A 17,327-nucleotide genomic window follows, 5' to 3' on the forward strand; every position below is an offset into this window, starting at 1 on the left:
AAGAAGAAGGAACAACTCCAGTTCGCTAGGGTGAGAATGAAAGTTCCACTGGATTTTACTCCCATGCCGGAGGTCGAGATCACGATCGAATCGGGCCATCCTATGCACAGGTGGTGGTGTACGAGAACAACATTCGTTTATGTACCCTATGTGGTTCTATAGCCCACACTGCTGATCGATGTGGGTCAAGATAAAAGATCCTTGATAGAACAACAAAACTGGAGCCAAATGGATGGACGCTTATCAAGGTATGAAAGAATGCGCAGAGATCAGGGAAGGAGGAGAAAAAATGTTTTTGATATATTCACATGCTTGATACTTTTACATTTTATACAATATATAGAAGAAAATAGAATGAGACGGTTAGGATGTTATCACATTTGATGTTATCCTCTCAGTTGATGTTATCCTCTTATCACATTTGATAGTATCCTCTCAGTTGATGTTATCCTATCCAGACGTGATCTCCAGTTGGGAAATCGTCTAGATAGGATAAGTCCTTTCTTATCATAACCCTGTCATAACCAATGACTAGATAAGGACTATTCTAACACTCTCCCTCAGGTGGGGATGTGGGTTCAACAACCCCAACTCCTATGAAAGGGATCATGCGCCAATGGTTTGGTGAAGATATTTGCACATTATGAAATAGACGAAACAAATTGGGTACATAAGTCACTACACTGGGTCTTATCACGAATGACATGGCAGTCAATCTCAATATGTTTCGTTCGCTCATGAAACATTGAATTGGCTGCAATATGTACGTTAGCTTGATTATCATAATATAGCATCATGGGTTGTGAATGATGAATGCCAAGATCAGTAAGTAGTGATTTTAGCCAGGCTAATTCACAGCATGCCAAGGCTATGACCCGATACTCTTCTTCAACCCAGGACTAAGCAATTGCGGTTTGCTTCTTCGTTTTCCATGATATGAGACTTTCTCCAAGGAGGATGAAATAGTTTGATATGAAGCAGATCTTTCATAGCATTTTTTTGGCTCACACGTTCAACAAAGTGAGTTAAAAGCATAGGGTTGCTGCCAGTGAGAATAATATCATTAACATAAAGCAGTAAAACAATCATTCTTTTACTGTCCTGATAAATAAATGGTGAATGGTCAGTTACACTGGAGAACAAACCAAGGGACAACAAAAAAGTCCCAAATCGGTCATACCATGCCTGAGGTGTCTGCTTCAAACCATACAATGCGTGGTGCAACTTACACACATGACTCTGTTTTTTAGTATTTGAAATTCGAGAAGTTGTTCAATAAAGATAGTTTCATTTAAATAACCATGAAGGAACACATTTTTTACATTCAACTGTCGTATATTCTAACAATTCACAAGGGCTAAAGTAAGGACAAGTCGAATGGTAGTGGGTTTGATAATATGAGAAAATGTCTTCATAAAATCAATACTCAAAATTTGATCAAAACCTTTAGCAACCAATCAAGCCTTTAGATACTTCAGGGTCCCATCACTTTTCAACTTAGTCTTGTAAACCCACTTACACTAGATAACATGTTAGATGTTCTAGGAACGAGTTCCCATGTCTTATTAACATGCCATACTCTCATTTCTTCCTTCATCGCATTATGCCAGCCTTGGTGAGATAAAGCAGCCTTTAAGGTTGGAGGTTCAAGAGGAATCGTGAGAGCAAAAAAATATTTTGGATTTGGTTTCGCAATCCCAGCTTGCATTCAAGTCAACATAGGATGTGTACTTTGACCAAAAGAAGATCCATGTTGAGCAACACTTAACTGACTAGGGATAGATTCACATTGGTTGACTATAAGGAGAGTGTCCATAATGATGGTTCTCTCATGGGAGTCATCCAGGCGATGAGACAGTTCCCCACTATGTTCAGTCATCTCATGAGTCACACTAAAGTCCAACTGATCATAATTTTCAGTTATGCAAGTAGGAACCTCATCATTAAACATCTGAGCAAGACGATATGCATTATTATCAAAACCATTCTCAGTAGAGGACTCATGATTTTCTTGAGCATCATGTCCTTCCCATTGCCTCATACTAATCAGTTAATGAGACTGCATGCTTAAAGAGAAGAGACTCCCAAGTTTCGAATAAGGAAAGATATTTTTATCAAAGGCCATATGACAGGACGTGTACACATGTTCAGTGTAAAACCTATAAATTTTGGAGATTTTAAATAAATAAAGAGATTTTCTTTATTTTTGAGTTAGAAATATATTTCTATCTTTTAAATGTCAATTATGGGTATTTTACATGCTCACTCATTATTTTCTGATTAATAAGGGTAAAATGGTTATTTTAAGAATTAATTCAGACAAAATATTGTTAAATATTTAAATTATCATGAAAAATAAGGATTTTAGTGAGTCATAAACTAATCTGAGTGTTCTCGAGGTGTTTTGAACTTAACTAGATACCTTTCAATGGTTTTAAGAAAAAATTCTTAGAAAGAGTAATTTGGTCATAAAATCATTTACGAGAAATATTTTAATCAAATAAACTATTATTTTGAAAAGTACCAAAATCATGAACTATTTAGAGTTAGTATAATTATTTAATCTGAATAAAATATAAGAAAATCTTTTTAAAAAAATGGAATTTAGAATGGAACCAATCTCTACACAGGTTAGATCCAAATGAATTGATCCAGACGTAGAGTTTTAAGGGTTTTAAATAGTAAATAAAAATTTATTTAATTATAAGATTTAGCTTTACATAATATTTTGGACTAATAGATCTTTAAAAAAATTAATATTGATAAACTATATTTTAGTATAATTGTTGGGGTTTGGGGTCAATTGGATCCAAATCGGATCCAAATGAGACCCATTCAGTTTCACGCAAAAAGGGGAGATGGGCAGGGCCCCTAGGGCACCCAACCCCTCTCACTTCCTTCTTCTTTCTCCTCTCACCTAAGTCGACCCCCATTCTCTCTTGACTCTCTCTGTTTTCCTTGAGAGTGGTGGTCGGTCCCCATCGCCACCAAGCTTCACTGAACACCACTGATGGACGACCCTCCTTGAGCACCTAAGGATGCCACTCCCTTTTTGCACCCATGCCTGGCGGAATCCCTGAGTCTCCTCCTGCTTGGGATTCATCGGAGGCCAGCTCTCCAGCCACAGTCGTGGTCGCCTGCCCTCTTCTCTCTCTATCCATTTTTTCTACAAGGAAGCAGTGCCACCTGTTGTTTCCTAGGCCACCTTCTTCTTCGGTCACCATCGACGTCCACGGGTGAGATTTCTCATCCTTTTCGTCAGTGTTTCCCTTTCTTTTCTTTTTTTGGAGAAATTCCTCTTAGCCGATTGCCCTAAATTAGGGCTTCCTCAATTTTTTTGCACCAATGTTGATGGGGAAATTGTGTCCCAGTCAGATTGAGCCTTCTTTTGATCTTGAATTCATGTAGAGGTATGTATTTTACCCTTTCTATTCTATTTTTTTTAAATTTGATTTCTTTTTTCTATATTCTACCTTAGCCTATTGGCCTAATTAGGAGTTCTTTTTGTGCTTTTGCGTGTTTTTTCCCTGCAATAGGATCTGTGCTTAACAGATCTGGGCTATTTCCACCTCATTCGCATGTGAGGTAGGTGTTCTTCACTCTTTTAGTGTGTTTCTTTTTCGATTTTCGGTTTTTCATGTCAATTTTCAGTGTTTTTGCTTTTTTGCTTTTTGCATTTGTGGGCACGATTCCCAACCTTGGGAATCATGCCATATTGGTTGACACCACACCGTCAGCAGCCGTAGTGTGTGGACTAATTTTTCTAGTTTGTTGTTCTTTTGATTTCCTTTGTTTCAGAGCTTTTTCATCCAAGGAAATCTGATATTTCTCAGGATTCGGGAGCCTAGGGATTTGTGCAGCCACAACGAGGTAGTCTAGGTGTGAGTGCGAATTTGACTAGTCACCCAACACGGTGGTTTTGTCCAACCTTAATCATATATATATATATATATATATATATATATATATATATATATATATATATATATATATATATATATATATATATATATATATATATATATATATATATATATATATATATATATATATATTATTGTGTTTGTTTCTCTTTTTGCAAAATTGTTTTACCTGATTTCCAATTTTTTATTGGTTTTTTGTGCAGAAGCATATTTTTATAAGTTTCTCGTTATATGTGCAGTGCTTTAGCACTCTCCATTAATGAGAGAATACCCCAGTTGTATTGCGTGTACCATGTTTTGCTTGGTGTTGCACATCGCACATCAAGTGTTGGTTAAATTGCCATTAAGTTAATGATTATCTTGGACGATCGAGCCCTCCTGAGTTGACACCATCTTCATTGTGGATGATATCTGGATCTGGACCATTTGGTTGGGTCTGGATTGTCTTGCTATCATTACCATCCCCATAAATCAGCTGGACAACTAAGATCGACATAGGATCCTCTGGATCCTCTTTTAATGGATGAGATCATTTTTCACTTGAATTCCATGGATCTCGCTTCGCGAAGTTGCATCCGGCATGAAACCCCTGCTGGATCCAACTTGCAAGCAAATGGCGGATCTGAGATTCTTCAAAAAGGGGCAGGTTACATGTATCCTTAGGTCCCACGACCATGGAATCTCAGGGACCCTTCCATTTTAGATCTGAAGCTCACAAACACGCCATTTAAGGTTGTAAAGAACCCCTGGTTTTGACTTGACATTCTTAGTACCACTCTTTAAAAAAATATATATGTTTGAATTGTGTGTGCTTCATGCAACATATAGTGCAAGGGGTGAAAATTTTTGCATGTTTTTTTTTATCAATTTTCATGTTATGGGCTACAGTGCGATGAGAAAAACATGTTCCTTTTTCGATAGGCAAGCTCGGGTTAGGCACAGACCCCAACAAGTTATACAACTTACCATCGGGTTTTGAACTTGCAACATCCCAACACATGGTGACGTGCACTGACAACTCCTACCTAACAAGTGAAGCCCCCTTTGGTAGAAAGACATGTACATTAAGGGGCGCTTTAGTGTCATGAAAACTAGGGCTTTTTCAGGCATGCAATTCCGCTCGCTCACCGTGATCAAACAAACTGGGCATTCCTTTTCCTCGCAAAAAAGGAGCCCAAATTCTAAGAGAACCCCCCACTTTCAACAGAAAGGGTTCCCGTGGGAGGTGGCCCAATTCCGTTTTCGCAAAAAGGAAAGGGCAGAAAAGGGTGCCCCTAACATGAAAACGCTCTCTTAGTGACCAAGTTTTCTATCATTCATGTGTAAGCAATACGAGTGTACGAGCATATAAAAGCAACCACTTTCTTATCTTCTTCATCCTCTCTTTTAGTCAACAGACCAAGGAATGAAATTGCCCAACACTATGCATGTCTTCTATGCCCTTCTTGGAAATTGGGGCTGGGAATCAAGCCAATTTAGCTCATATTTTGGCTTGTAAAGAGCTTGTTTGAACTTGTAAGACAGGTTGGGTAAGCAGAACACGAAAAGTAGCAATAAATATATTTTAGATGTATTTACATAATGTGATATAGTGTAGAACAAATGTTTGAAGTATTTTGTTTGTAAGCAACAACAACAACTACTACTACTACGCCTTCATCCCAAAACAATTGGGGTCGGCGATATGAACCAAAAAATAAAATCATTCTGGGTCTTCCACATGAATCCTTCTCCTCCAATCATTTTTATCCAATGCCATGTCCTCGGTGAGGTTCAAAGCATTCATATCCTTTCTTATCATCTCCATCCAAGTCTTCTTAGGCCTACCCCGACCTCTTTTAACTAATATATTTTCCCATTTCTCCATCCTTATAACTGGAGCATCAATAGATTACAAATGCATTATTTTCTATTATGATTACTTTCATCTTTGAGATTTTTTTTTTAAGTAAACTAGCTCGAGCTTAGCCCCTTTAGCTTGGGATCATTAGGAGCTTAAACTCAGCATGGCTTGCACAAAGAATGAGCGATGCTTGAACCGTTTAATGTCGCATTGTTCTCTAGTTTGCAAATCATAGAATGAAAATTCTACATGCCCCACACAACTTTAGAACTTGCATAATACATTCTTTCTTTCTTTTGAAAGGTGAGCTGGGGTTAGGCAGACCCCTACCAGTTATACAATTATACCATTGGGTTTTGAACCTGCAACGTACCAACACAAGGTGACGTGCATTAACTACTCCTACCAGACAAGCGGAGCCCCCGTTGTCATCACTATGTCAATTATCAATCATCATTAATTTCATTATATCATGATATGATTTTCACTAGTTAGACAGTTCAATGGCAGATAATTAGTGCATGTTAAAAGGCAGTAATGGTGAATAAATGAATAATTAAATGTGATAATGCGGTTCGGGACCAATCTGATCCAGCACCGTGTGGTAGACCCAGTTTCGTGAGAAATTACTTGAATGTTAAACTGTAATTTCTCACGATATTTTCAGAATATCTTGATTTTCCTGTGAAAACATAAATATAATGTTTTAAACATGGCATGTACTTTCCTAATGGATATTTATCATGAATTTAAATCTGCTTTTTAATTGGATACTCTTAAACGGATCAAGTTGAATACCCAGCCTTAGTCAAAACCATTGACATAGCCAGGTGTTCGTGCCTCTTTGACCAAATCTGAAATGGGGTTTTGGTGTTATTCCACATTGACCTGGTCCAAATAAGCCAAGTTGAATCCAAATGGACCTTGTTTCTAGAGTTTGGACTTTGGATTAAGCCAAGCTTTGAGTCCATAAATCCTCATGTACCCACCAAGACCATTTGCTTAGCTCTCGTCTAGGGCAGTAAACAGATTTGTGATATGGTCTGATATCTGACATGTTATTTTCGGATTTGGATCCTTTGAATAATCTGAATGTGCATTTGAATCAGATTTGGATCTGTTCAATCAGATTACTTTTGGATTCAGTTAGAATTGATCTGAATCAAAAATCTGATCTAGTTGCCATTATTTACATGTAAATAGTTCCTTTTTTGTTCTATTTTTTTGGATCTAGATTAGGATTCAATCTTACCTTATCAAATCTATTTCTGGTCCAGATCTTGATTCAGAACAATTGTTCCAATTTCGGGTTTGGATTTGAAATTGTTAATATCTGACCCGAATCCAACCCGTTTGCACTAAGTGCGAGCGGACAAGTTGCGAGACCCAAATAGTGGTGCCAACCCGAACAGACCGGCCGATGCCACAGGAAAAGGTTGTTTGACCACGAGACCCCAACCTCTTGAGTCCTGACCACCCACAACTAAAACCTAACCCTAAACATAGACTTGCACTTCCCATCTCTCTCTCTCTCTCTCTCTCTCTCTCTCTCTCTCTCTCTCTCTCTCTCTCTCTCTCTCTCTCTCTCTCTCTCTCTCTCTCTCTCTCTCTAACCCCAAATCCCTTCTTCTTTTCATTCTCAGTTAGTGCAGTCTCTGTCGGTTGCCCTCTGTCAGACGCTCTCTGTTGCACTCTGCTGTGTGCGCCCGTCGATTGGCCTGTGGCCGGGGCTCGCACAACCCAGAAGGGCCTTTTCAGTGACAGTAAGGGCAGTTCGAAAGCTGGGTGAGTTGGAGGCCATAGCAATAGACCGCAGCAGCAAGAGGCAATCCCATCCCAGTCGGGCGTGTATGCGGTTTATAACAATGAAGGGGCCCTTCAGTTCATCGGGATATCCAGGAACATCTCCGCCAGCATCTCAACCCACCTGAAAATTGTTCCTCACCTCTGCGGTTCACCTCAGTGGAAGTTGTAGGCAACCCGACAGCAAGTCTGCAACACCCAGGCTTCAGCTACTGGCTTCCAGCGGCAGTCTCAGTCAAATTCTATAGAAGGCGTCAAAGTCTGCATTTCCAGCGGCAAGCTTGAACGTCGGATGCCCTAGCTTGTGTCGAGTTTCGCCAGTTGTGCCGATCACCACCGAAGTCTCCAACCCTCGCAGGTGTGCCTCTATCTCGTATGATCCCTTTTTCAGAGTTTTGTAGGCCCGTCCATCGGTGCCTTTCGTTGTTTGGTTATGCACCCCTCATCAAGCCATTTTTGGGGGCTTGCTCCTGATCTCTGTTGAGGGTCAACCTACGAGCCCTACATTTCATCAAGAAAGCCTTGAATGACTGGGGTACAACCTTTGTGCTTCGTCGGTGGGGATTGGATGTTATCTTGCCTTTCAGACTTAATTATTGGTTCTTCTCTAAGCTTTGAGTATCAAGTCCAGACCCGGATATAATCGGGTCCACTATAAGAAAAATTATACCCGGACCTGATAAGAACCACATGAACCAAACCTGGACCATACCCGGTAAAACCATATTTTTTATCATTTTTACATTGAAAATTTGTGAGTCTTAATTGGAACTTGGATCGGGTCCGAGTCTGGTATAAAATTTCACAAACTATACCTGGGTCCATGTATTAATCGGATCTTTGAGTCTAGACCCATGTCCTAATCGGGTCTTCTTATTTATCACTATACCCGGACCCTATAAGGTTTGGTTCGGGTCGGGGTTAGGGTAAACCAGGCCCCTTGACACCCATAGTTGCAACCCTCGTTTGTTTAAATTAATCCTGTTCTGAACCCTATTTCAATGAAAAGGCCGACTAGACCAACCCAAACACCCTCCATTTTGATCTGTTTAAAAACGAACCCCAATCCTAATCCACTTAAACAGACCTAAACCCAATATATTGGTCCCAATCCACTAAACCCACCTTAATGCCTCTATTTTGACTCACCTAACTCCTATTTGGATCCATATTCAAACCAGAACCAAAGTCAAGATGTAGGCCTAGTCCAGACTTGCTCAAACACCTAAAATAGGTGAAGGTTCCCAATACCAATTCAATCAAGATTGAGCTTCCTGTGTTCATTGGAATACTTGGTGCATACGCTTTTATCAAGTGGTTTGAGGCAATTGACAAACTTTTTTTTAGTCTTCAATGGATTCTTACGCATCAAAGAGTTCTCACGATTGTCACTCGCTTACGTGGGTCATATCTGAAGTACAAAATAATCGTGAGAAGAAAGGGTTTGGAGTGAATGCATATGAAAGGGATTGATACGGGTCGCTGGGAAAACACTTTATACGTTTGATCCAAAACTTACTCAAACCCACTTAGATATGACCTTGTTAGAAGCCAGCTAAAATGTACCGTCTAATACCCGACCCAAAACCTCTGCAATGCCTAGATCTAATTATCGTATATTTGGATTTGAAATCTCTTTATGAATCCAAATCCAATTGATTGGATCTGTCCAAACCTATTTTAAAACATATTACCCAATCCCCAAATCAACCTCAATGGATCCCTAACCAAACTCATTTAGGCCAAATTCAAAGGGAACATTCTCATGTCTTACCTCCTACCCAGATCCAAACCTTTAACTTATGTGGATCAGATCAAATTTCCTTACAGTGGATCCAGATTTTGTCTCAATCAACGGATCTATATCTATTTGACTGGTTTTTTTCTTTGTGGCATTTTAGGTGACTTTGGTTGACAAAGAAAAATTATGGCTCTGAGATGCATATTGGACCAAATCTCTCAAGCATCCTTCTCTTATCTTTGCCTAGTTGCATCTTGTGAAACCATAACCCATAAGATAGAACAAAATTGAAAAAAAAAACACAGGTGAAGTTCTCTTTTCCAACACGAAGAGAATGATGCAAGAGCAAAGTAAAAGAGTCAAGTTTAGTGGAGTTCTTTTATATCCATTTTAAATTTTGGATTTTTTTTCATTAGAAACTTTGTATTTACATATTTAGATTTGTTTTAGTTTGAATCATCATTCTTGATTCATATCTTTTTTTAGGATAAATTCAATCTGTTTTGAGAGTTATCAAGATTAGTAGTTTGATTCTTTAGAATTAAGAGACTTACGTTTATAAGTAGATAGGGGATCTTGGAGTTTAGTCAGAGTTGAAATTGAAATTGAGAATTGTATTTCTTCAGTATATTTTTTATTATTTCTTTGTTTTCATTAATAATTTATATATATATATATATATATTTATTTATTTATTTATTTATTTTTCGGTAAGCAAGGAAAGCGCCGTGTTGTGTGGGGGCCGAATTCGCGGGAACAGAAAGGACGGCCTTAGCGGGAAACCAAAAACCGGCCCTCCTCCCCGACGCCTTCATGAAATTCAAATCTCCCGCCACGTGTCAGATCAGACGGTCTCATAGCTCGCCACGTGTCCTGCTCGACACAACCCTCCCGCTCAGCAACCCCAAGAAAACCATAGTTTTTTTTTTCATTTTACTCCCCCCCCCCATGGAAATTCCCATTTATACGAAATGGAGAGAGAGTCCTTCCTCCCCAAGTAATTAAATAAATACGTCTACACAAACATACGTTAAATCAATAAATAAATATAAAATAAAATCAAGGCAGAGAATCGTTAAAAGGAGAAAAAAGAGAGGCTCACCTTCTCTCTCCCTCCGAAAATTCCCCCCTATTTTTAGCGCCCGAAACCCTAACCCTAATCCCCAACGACCCTCTCTCTCTCTCTCTCTCTCTCTCTCTCTAGGGTTTCTTTTCTTCCCCATTAGTCGCTCGCTCCCTGTCGATCTTTCTCTGTGTCTGCTCTCTTTCGTCTTCCCGTTTCCTTCCCCTTTTCAAACGTCGGTTTCATTTTCCTGGGTCTCTCTCTCTCTCTCTCTCTCTTCAAGCGATCGAATCGCATCGGAATTCGAGCAGTTCGTTCGGAGGAGCGCGGGTTGTTCCTTCCTCGATAGGATCACGAAAGGTCGGATTTGTTTTTCATATTCCTCTCTGCTTCTTCTCTGTTTTCTTTCTCTCTACTTCTTGTTTTCTTGGGGAAAATCGGGCTAGGGTTTGTTAGTATATAATTTTTCTTTCGTTTTTCTCTTGTTTCTTTCTTGTTCATGTAGAAAAAAATAAGAAAATAAGTTTTTTTTTCCTTTTTTTCTGGGGATATTAGGATTTCTCATTCTTTTGCAACAGAACCTGTGGAGATTTTTTGGTGTTTTATATTTTTTCCCGGACATCCAAAAAACTAGGGTTTTCTTGTTGCCCAATCTAGGTCGGCGAAGTTAGGTCTTATTTTTCTTTTATTTCTTTCTCCCCCCCTCTTTCGTCTTGACATAGGATCAAGGCTTCGTAGTATGAGGCATCTGCAAGAAAATTCTTTATTTTTTCTTGAGGTCATTTGCTATCGCCCGTGTCGGAAGAGCTAGAGTTTTTATTCCTGTCGCACGCGATCTCTAGTGCTTGAAATCTCAGGCATCCGAATTCTAGAGTTTCCGAGTGAGAGAGAGTTAGGGATTCCTCCCTGTAGGATGACACTGAATTTCCCACCTAGTTCTCTGTTCTCGTCTAATCCCGGACCGGCAGCTGGCGACCTGTTTTCTTCGATTTGGGTTGCAAACGGCCTCCTTTCTGAAGAAAGGAGTTATGGCGATGCTTGCGGCAGATCCACAAAGCAATTCTGCCGGGAAGTTATTGAACCGGAGAGAGAGAGAAGCAATCTTGCGAATTACCTGCATGACGACATTCTTGACATCTTGCCTTCCGATCCGTTCGGTATCGAGAACTACAATTCCGGCTGTTCTAGCTGCTCGGCCTCTTCCGAGCTGGATCATGATGATGTTTTCTCTGACAGCGAGTTGAATATCGATCTCGAGACTGCCGCTCTCATGGCTGTGTCTGGCTGGTTAGAGGATTTTGAAGGGAAATCCGATGGTGATCTCGAAGGGCTCGTTAGGATGGGGTCCATGATCTTTGCCGGCGATGGTTTGGACGTCATCGAGGGGGATTACCAGTTGTTTTCTGGTCTGGATTTGCTTTGGAACACTGCAGTTAGATTCCAATCCCCACCTGGGAATCATTGTGTAAACACACATTTTCCAGTATTCAAGTTGGAAGGATTGATGGTTGCAGAGGATTTGCTTGACAACGGACATGGCCTGGAGTCTGTGGAGTTAATAGGAGAGAACGAGGTGTTGCTGGATGAGCAATGCAGGGTGCAGAGGTTAGACAGTCTATCTGGCGATTTTAGGATCACAGAGACAGGTGAATGCAGTGGGGGGTCATCTAGTGAGGATGGTGGAGCTCCGCATGAGGCCTTGTACTTCGCATTGGGATATCTTGGTCTACAGGATCTTTTGTCGATTGATGGGGTCTGCAAAAGCCTCCATCAGGCTGTTCAGACTGATGCTCTTCTATGGCGTCGAATACATGTGGATCATCCATTAAGCAAGGAGTTGACCGACGACATCCTTGTCTGTCTGACCAATAAAGCTCAAGGCAATTTGCAGTGTTTGACTCTGGTTGATTGCATGGGGATCACAGATGCTGGTCTGAAACGCATTTTTGAAAGCAATCCGAGACTAACAAAGGTCATTATCTGATATCATTTTCTCGCTTCTTTACATTAGGCTTTATAGCAAGGAACATAACCCGTTAGTTTTTTGATATTTGCTCAGTCATCTTCTTCATCTACCAACTAGTGAACGCTTTTACAAGATGTATTATTGTTTGATGTTTCTAAAAGATCTAAATCATTTTTTCATCTGCCATTGTAAAATTTCTTGGACATGTGGAACGGTGATTGTAGCAATGCCTCTATTTTTTCTTCTGCAAAAGCCTTGAATTGGATTCAGTGATAATTGATGATTTGCTAGATAGCTAGTATTTGATGTTTGTACTCTTAGTCCTCTTCTTGATCAACAATATTTTGTGTTATACCAACTAAATGCATGTATTAATTGCGTAGTGTATCATTATTTTGTAGAATATGTAGACCTTTTATCATCTGCCATTTTTTAATTTGTTAGATTAATGCAATGCATGCTTGTAGAAGACTTGAGTTAGGGTCATCAGTTATCGAATATTTGCTAAGTGGTTATTATTTTATTGTTTGAAGAGAATACATTCATCCGGCTCTCCATTGTGTTCTTTTCTCCAGTGAGTTGAATTGCTTATTTTGTTGCAGTTAAGCATCCCAGGGTGTGCTCGATTGACCATTGAAGGGATCATTGATGGCTTAAAGTCTTTCAAGTCTGCTAGCGTGCATAGACTGGAGCAACTAAGGCTTGGTAAAATAATTTTGACACAAAAACAATACCAAGAATTGTTGCCACTGTTGGATCCTAACACTCACGGGACAAGTGAGGCCCTCAAGCCTCAATTCTACCACACTGGTGCTCTTGTTTCCCATGACGATGGACGCACAATTGATGTTGAGTTGTGCCCAAGGTGTGAGAATGTGAGGCTTGTTTACGACTGCCCTGATGAGGGCTGCCGCACAAAGCGACCTGCTGATGGAGCTTGTCGTGCATGTGCTGTCTGCATTTCTCGCTGCGTGCAGTGCGGGAGATGCATAAAAGACAGCGAATATGAGGAGACTTTCTATCTTGATCTTCGATGTTCAATTTGTTATGGGGAGGACTACAGTGGCCACATCCAGCATCTGGTGGAGCCATTCTACAGTAGGTGAAGTACTGCCTTTACCTCTGTTGCTATGGAATGATGTACTGTCTCTTACTCTGTTGGTATTGATTGATGCACTGTCTCTTATATCCATTGTTATGGATTCATATATTCTCAGGATTTCAACTTTAATTTATCTCTCATACAGGACAACTTATTTGTAGCTGTTCGGTCCATGTTTCTTGAATCTACAAACTGGCAGCTGGTTGTCTAACAACCAAACTGGTTTGCTCAGGATCGGCTTCAACTGTTTTGTAACTGTCTTTGTGGGTATGCCATTGTTGGAGCAGAAACAATAGAAAAGAAGGGGGGGAAATGAAGGGAATGTCGTGATGTTATTATCCTTTTGATCCAAACATGATTATAAAAATGATCTTCTATTTCCTTGTTTGCATTCTTAGGAATATTTCCATGGAAGGGAAGATAAGCTTGATGTTGGATGTGATTGGAGAATAATAAAACAGTTGAGAGCGTGTTGGGATGTGAAAGTGTCATCTTTGGGATTGCGAGTGGCAGTTCCAACCTGATGTTAGCTCCAGAGTGCACCGAGACAGCAAGGCTGACTTGACCAAGTGAATCTAGATGGTTTACCGGATCCGGCTTTCAGAACCCATTCACGCAGCCAGTTTGGTGCTTCTTGATCCAGCTCGAAAGGAGAAATGGGTGATTGAATGGTGGATCTTATGGGGTATAAAAGTGGGTGTGCCCAGCCAAGCCAGACCGAGGCTTGGGTTTGATTATCCAAGTTCCTTTGTGCATCCTTGGTGAAGCATCATCTGCTGACGCGTTGGAAGTGACTCATACTTTTATTCATTACTCTCTCTCAGAGAAAACAATGAAAGAAAAAAGAAAAGAAGGTTGGCCAAGCTGCACTTGGCCTCAGAGGCTTGGGCATTGACATGCAAGGAATTGGTTTTTAGGAGTGAAAATGAACGTGGAGGTGGTTGGGAGTTGACAATCACTTTTTTTTTGCAGAAAGGATATGAAAAGGGTGAGGCTATATATATATATATATATATATATATATATATATATATATATATATATATATATATATATATATATATATATATATATATATATATATATATATATGATCTCTGATTTGGATAGATTTATGTATGATTATGACCTTGGTATCTCTTTGGAATTACCTTAATAAAATCTTGATGCTTCAATATATTGCTGATATTTGATCCTGGTATGTCTTGTTTAATTACATCTAGCACAGTTTTGATTTAGAATCAGATTCTGGTTTTGAACTTTTGAGAGTGCACAAAATCCTCTCTTTTTTAAATATTATTATGAATAATCCTTTTAGATTGGTATCTTATTGAATTGGAAAACGATGGCAAAATGGTCCATTGACCTAATTAATTGTTTTATAAGAGCCTTATCATGTCTAACCATGGTCGATTCAATCCGTAACAAGCCTGTGAACTGCCATTGCCGGGCAAAATGGGTTGGTGGGAACTTTCAATTTATTTTGTTTTCGTAATTCTCTGTGCATAATTTTTTTTTTTGAAAGGCAAGCTGGGGTTAGTTAGACCCCACCAATTATTATTCAACTTACCACTGGGTTTTTAACCTGCAACGTCCCACCGTCACAAGCATGTGCATAATTGCTTAGACTGAGTACAAACACATTTGAGCAATGGCAGCAGCTACCATTTCCAGCCTTTAGCTCGTATTTTTTATTAATCAGTTCATAACCGACGTGTTTAATTATTCTTTTGGCTTTCATTTTCTTCAACCCACGGAGTAAGAGCCCAAGGGTGGTTGCTGTGGTGGGGTGCAAGGTTCAGTTTTCATGGGCATCCTCTGCACAAGCCAACGTGTAGCATATGCCCCGGTGGCAGGGGTTGTAGCCTCAGTTTTATGGCATGACGACTGTAAGTATGGTCCGCTAACATTGGACAATTTGTGTGGTCTGCTAACAGCGCCCTACTATATATATGGCTTAGAGTTCCCCCTCAAAAAAAAGAATTCTTGCCATATTTGGTTTTTCAGAATTTACTTCGACAAGAAAACGTAAAGAGATGAGGGAAAAATTAGTTGGAATTCCTCGATGTTTCCCCCAAATCAGCATCCTATTAGATTCCTTGTCATCTTTCCATATCATGAAGACCCTAATTGCAAGTTTGCAGTCTTTGTCTTTGTGAGGAAGGAGTAAAGAAGAGTGCCACCGGTAGATTTAGGGTGCAGCAGTAATTTTTTTTTTCTTGGGGTGTTCTGCAGTTGGAAATTGGAATGCTTGATCAATGAGGATTGAGGGCTGGCAGGCTTCTTCTTTTGTGGTTTGGTGAGAATAACATGATGTAAGGTTTCATCTGCTGATCATTAAGTTGACACATTGGACAATCTTGCACCATTTCAGAGGTAGACCCATACCAATATAGCTGAAAACTTGGTTGAATCAAGCTGTGGTCCTACATTTTCATTCTCACCCACTAACAACAGCTCGTTAGTAGGGATCCAAACCTGGTTGAAATACTGAATTAAGTCTGCTTATTTTTATCTGTTGTGTAGTCAAAAAACGGGGTCCTTGCTGTTTTTGTCCATTATATATATATATATATATATATATATATATATATATATATATATATATATATATATATATATATATATATATATATATATATATATATATAAAGAGAGAGAGAGAGATGGCCGTCAGACCTCTGCTGACAGTCCTATTTTTAACAAACTCGAATGGTCAGCAACGCCATTCGACCACTCCGTCGCTCCTCCCACCGTTGCAACACGTCGTTCACCGAAGCAGGTTATATGTTCCCCCCCCCCCCCCCCCCCCAACAGAGCATCTCATGATCGGGGGTCCCAAAAAGCACTACGTATATAAGCATGTGCGTCTCGTATCCCCATGTTTGTCAGCATCACTTAGTGTTGGAGTTTGATGCGATTGCAAAGACTTAAGTACCCTTTCCTCCACTGATGCCAAAAAAAATAACGATTCTAAAAAAGAGTCGTTGTAAAGACTTAAGTACCCCGAAGATGGTTATTTAAGATCCAGTCCTTGCACTGCAGGATTACCCGAGAAAGGAATCCCCCCTGGAGAAGGTCATGAACATCAACCCTCTCACTCTCTCTCTCTCTTCTCTTTTTGCTTCTGTGCACATCTAGCAGACGATCCTACATTGCTCCATCAAACACCGTTTGACCTGCACACTGACTGTAGCATCGTTCAACTTGAGTTGTGGAGCCTGATTCAGAGTTTTTGCTCTTACAAGAGGAGGGTTTGGGGGCTCCTCCTAGCGTGGGTAGCATAGTTTTTGCCCTTACATGAGGGGGGGTTTGGGGGCTCTTCCCAGCGTGGGTAGCATCATTCAACTTGATGAGTTGTGGAGCCTGATTCAGAGTTTTTGCCCTTACAGGAGGGGGTTTGGGGGCTCCTCTCAGCGTGAGTAGCATCATTCAACTTGATGAGTTGTGGAGCCTGATTCAAAGTTTTTGCCCTTACAGGAAGGGGGTTTGGGGGTCCTCCCAGCGTGGGTAGCATCATTTAACTTGATGAGTTGTGGAGCCTGATTCATAGTTTTTTCTCTTACAGGAGGGGGGTTTGGGGGCTCCTCCCAGCGTGCATAGCATCATTCAAGTTCATAAGTTGTGGAGCCTGATTCAAAGTTTTTGTCATTACAGGAGGGGGTCCGGGGGGTCCCCCGGGCGCGGGTCCCGCTACGCGGTCAGTGAGCGGAGGTCCAGGGGGCTCGGGGGTAGCGCCCCCCGGACCAAATTTTTTTGGGGCCTTTATATGATCTCTTTTATAAATCGCTACTCTCTGATCTGATTTTCATTATAAATCGTTACTCTCTGATTTGATTTTCACTGTAAATCGTTACTCTCTGATCTGATTTCTATTGTAAATTGC

The 17,327-nt window shown here is 40.2% G+C and overlaps 1 protein-coding gene across 7 annotated transcripts; it reads left to right on the top strand.

The window, feature by feature from the left end:
* Window positions 1-10,428: 10,428 nt before the first annotated feature.
* LOC149840852 (F-box protein SKIP14-like) lies at window positions 10,429-14,291 on the top strand. Of its 7 annotated transcripts, none has more exons than XR_016431406.1 (4): window positions 10,429-12,345; window positions 12,942-13,441; window positions 13,587-13,708; window positions 13,840-14,291. XR_016431406.1 is itself a non-coding variant. In XM_090003381.1 (3 exons), exons 1-2 carry the CDS (start codon window positions 11,287-11,289, stop codon window positions 13,443-13,445), a joined length of 1,563 nt encoding a protein of 520 aa, XP_089859507.1. In that variant the 5' UTR covers window positions 10,429-11,286; the 3' UTR covers window positions 13,446-13,479; window positions 13,587-14,291. The 7 variants fall into 7 exon arrangements, 4 of the variants coding, with proteins under 4 accessions (XP_089859507.1, XP_089859506.1, XP_089859504.1 ...); XR_016431405.1 differs by having other exon boundaries at window positions 12,942-13,437; XR_016431407.1 differs by having other exon boundaries at window positions 12,942-13,500; window positions 13,587-14,291.
* The last annotated feature ends 3,036 nt before the right edge of the window (window positions 14,292-17,327 follow it).

This window comes from Nuphar pumila, chromosome 4 (assembly GCF_984573655.1).
Source record: "Nuphar pumila chromosome 4, dmNupPumi1.hap1.1, whole genome shotgun sequence".
NCBI classification, from domain to species: Eukaryota; Viridiplantae; Streptophyta; class Magnoliopsida; order Nymphaeales; family Nymphaeaceae; genus Nuphar; species Nuphar pumila.

What these genes read in the sequence shown, in the direction of transcription:
- LOC149840852 (XM_090003378.1), top strand. Translation starts at nt 11,287, where the DNA reads ATGACACTGAATTTCCCACCTAGTTCTCTGTTCTCGTCTAATCCCGGA. An exon ending in GCAATCCGAGACTAACAAAG is followed by an intron (nt 12,346 to 12,941) that starts GTCATTATCTGA and finishes ATTTTGTTGCAG; the next exon opens with TTAAGCATCCCAGGGTGTGC. An exon ending in GTGGAGCCATTCTACAGTAG is followed by an intron (nt 13,442 to 13,839) that starts GTGAAGTACTGC and finishes TTGCATTCTTAG; the next exon opens with GAATATTTCCATGGAAGGGA.